Source organism: Gekko japonicus, unplaced genomic scaffold (assembly GCF_001447785.1).
Source record: "Gekko japonicus isolate JY-2015 unplaced genomic scaffold, Gekko_japonicus_V1.1 scaffold914, whole genome shotgun sequence".
Taxonomy (NCBI): Eukaryota; Metazoa; Chordata; class Lepidosauria; order Squamata; family Gekkonidae; genus Gekko; species Gekko japonicus.
Window position 1 is genome coordinate 313,102 of NW_015160240.1, and position 2,539 is coordinate 315,640.

Sequence of the window (2,539 nt, forward strand, 5' to 3'; positions counted from 1 at the left end):
CATAGTTAGCCACACAGGCTAAGGATATATACGGCACTCTTTGAGATCTCACACAGAACTCTGAACACTCACTGACTGAACACCCTAACTGAACAAATCCAACTGCTTTTCATACTAACTTTCATAACCGACTGACACACACACAGATCCATTTTAAAAACTACTTTAAAAGTTTTTTTAAATCCACTTTAAAAACTGACACTCACCCAGATCCACACTCTCTCATCCACCAATCACAGCACATTTGTCTCTCTCAATCACTCTGCTCTGCTATCACTATACCTCAACCAAACACCTAAAGAGACACACACACACTCTTAAAACAAGGAATCGTTACAGTTCCCTTGTCAGCAAGAAAGAGTTCTCAAAACTGAAAGAATTAGCTGCCAGCATATATTAATGAGAATCAGAGAGGACGCCACAAAAAAAAAAAGATATTAAGCATCTTAAAGCAACTTCACAATGAAGAAAATGGTCAGGAAAGCTAAATTGTAATTAAAAAGTTTGCCGCCTCCTTTCCCACCTAGATGTGAATGAATGTTCCGAGAATCCTGGCATTTGTGTCAACGGGGCTTGCATCAACACAGATGGGTCGTTCCGATGCGAGTGTCCTTTTGGGTACAACCTTGATTACACTGGAGTGAATTGCGTTGGTGAGTGTCCTTGACCGCTCCGCATCCCTCTGTTCCCACATCCAGTTGTGCCGGGGGGCATGGGGGGGACCGCCAGGTCATTTTGAGCATCTGCTCTTCTTGATCAGAGTCCAGCAGCGCCTTGGAGACCGACAGGTTTATCAGGGTGTAAGCTTTCAAGAGTCAAATCTCCCTTTGTCACATATCTGCCCTCTGAAATTACTCTTTTTGAATATCACTGAAACTGAGAAAAAGCAGGGAGGTTCACTTTTCAGAGCTTCCTTGCTTGACAAGGAACTACCCCATTTGCTAATATTAGTCGTTAATATTTTCTTGGTTCAGTCCTTATCACAATACAACAGCAGCAGAAAAATGGCATAGATCTCAGAGCCCCACCCAGTGTTCCCTCTAAGCTGAGTTACTGTGAAGGTAGCTCACAGTTTTTTAGCCTCCGGCTCACACATTTTTGTTTTAGCTCAGGGAGGATGGCTCCAGAATAAACTAAGGTATGCAGGAGCCAAATCTTTCGCTCATGACTTTAATGCCAGTAGCTCACAAAAGTAGAATTTTTGCTCACAGGACTCCACAGCTTAGAGGGAGCATTGGCCCCACCCATTTTGAACTGTGCCTTCACCAACTCAAGTATGAATCAGTTCGTTGACCAATAAAATCAATGAAAGCTTGTGTTTTTACAAACCTGGAAAGCGTTCCTTAAATAGATCTATGTATGAATGACGCTTCACTATCCGATGACTATTTTGAGATATAGAGGTAAAGTTATGGGCAGTCACCCCTTTGTTTGACTTGGAGCTGCTCTAGATCTTCGACATGGTCTCTGTGCTTCACACCCATGGGATTCAGTGCGCACGCGCTGGATCAATTGGCATTCTAGCAAGCTCTTTAACGGATTTTCACGCCCAGACCTCGGGCATGCACAGGAACCCCACCGCGCATGCCCAGAGGGGTGGGCGCAGACATCCTGCCAGTTCCTTTCTTACCGCCGCATTGGAAAGACCTTTTCTCCGTCGGTCTGATCGGTTCAACTATTTTTGGCTATTTGCCTCACGGCTCTTTCGATTTTTTCCTCACTTTTCTCCTTTTTTCATATTACTACTTCGTTACCTACTTAAAAATGTTTAAAAAACAACTTTTATTTTTCTTGAGGGGGGAAGTTGCCGTTTACCTCAGCTTGGCCTTTGGGCTCTTACCCCCCTTCTTTCTTCTCTGCTTTTCTTGTTCTATGGAGAAGAAGTGGGGCTTTTTTAACCCGTGTAAAGGCTGCGGCAGTAAACTCGCACCGTCTGACCGCCACACCCTCTGTATTTTTTGTTTGGGTGAGTCTCACTGACCCGAGTCTTGCCGACACTGTGCTAGGTTTTCAAACCAGACCCGAAAAAACTGAGCTGCACACCTCAAAGTGGCCCTACTTGAATCAGCGCTACATCCTTCCTCAGCGATGGACTCAGAGAGACCTTCAACCTCGATGGCTCCGACATCGAGGCCTATCTCCGACATCAGCCAACCGATGTAGAAGCCTCTGGCACCAAAGGCGCAATCCTCTGCTTCCACGCTGGTGAAGAAGAGGCCCAAGGCAAGTAAGGATAAGTCCGCAAAGAAGGGCTCCTCTAAGCCCCTAAAAGCGGCAAAGAAGGTGAAGGTAGTGGCGTCTGCACTGGGTGATGCCCCTAAAGTGCTCCCCGCTCCATCGACATCGGAGACACACGCTCCTCCACCGATACCAACCATTCAACTTTTGGACTCGCCTATACAACAACTAGAGCATCCTTACTCCGACATCAAGAATGTGGAGCTCCTAAGTCACCCCATGGGTGCAGAGCCTTCCCTCTCTCCTTCTCCGTCGTCGAAATCGATGGTATCAGAAGCTCCCGACATCGATACAGGACGGA

General features: G+C 46.2%; 1 protein-coding gene across 1 annotated transcript in view; it reads left to right on the forward strand.

Moving 5' to 3' along the window:
* The window catches only part of FBN3 (fibrillin 3), a 248,900-nt gene that overhangs the window by 218,613 nt on the left and 27,748 nt on the right, over positions 1-2,539 (forward strand). Inside the window, exon 48 of the mRNA XM_015413252.1 lies at positions 528-653. Coding sequence (XP_015268738.1) covers positions 528-653 — 126 coding nt within the window. The remainder of the gene's footprint in view (positions 1-527; positions 654-2,539) is intronic.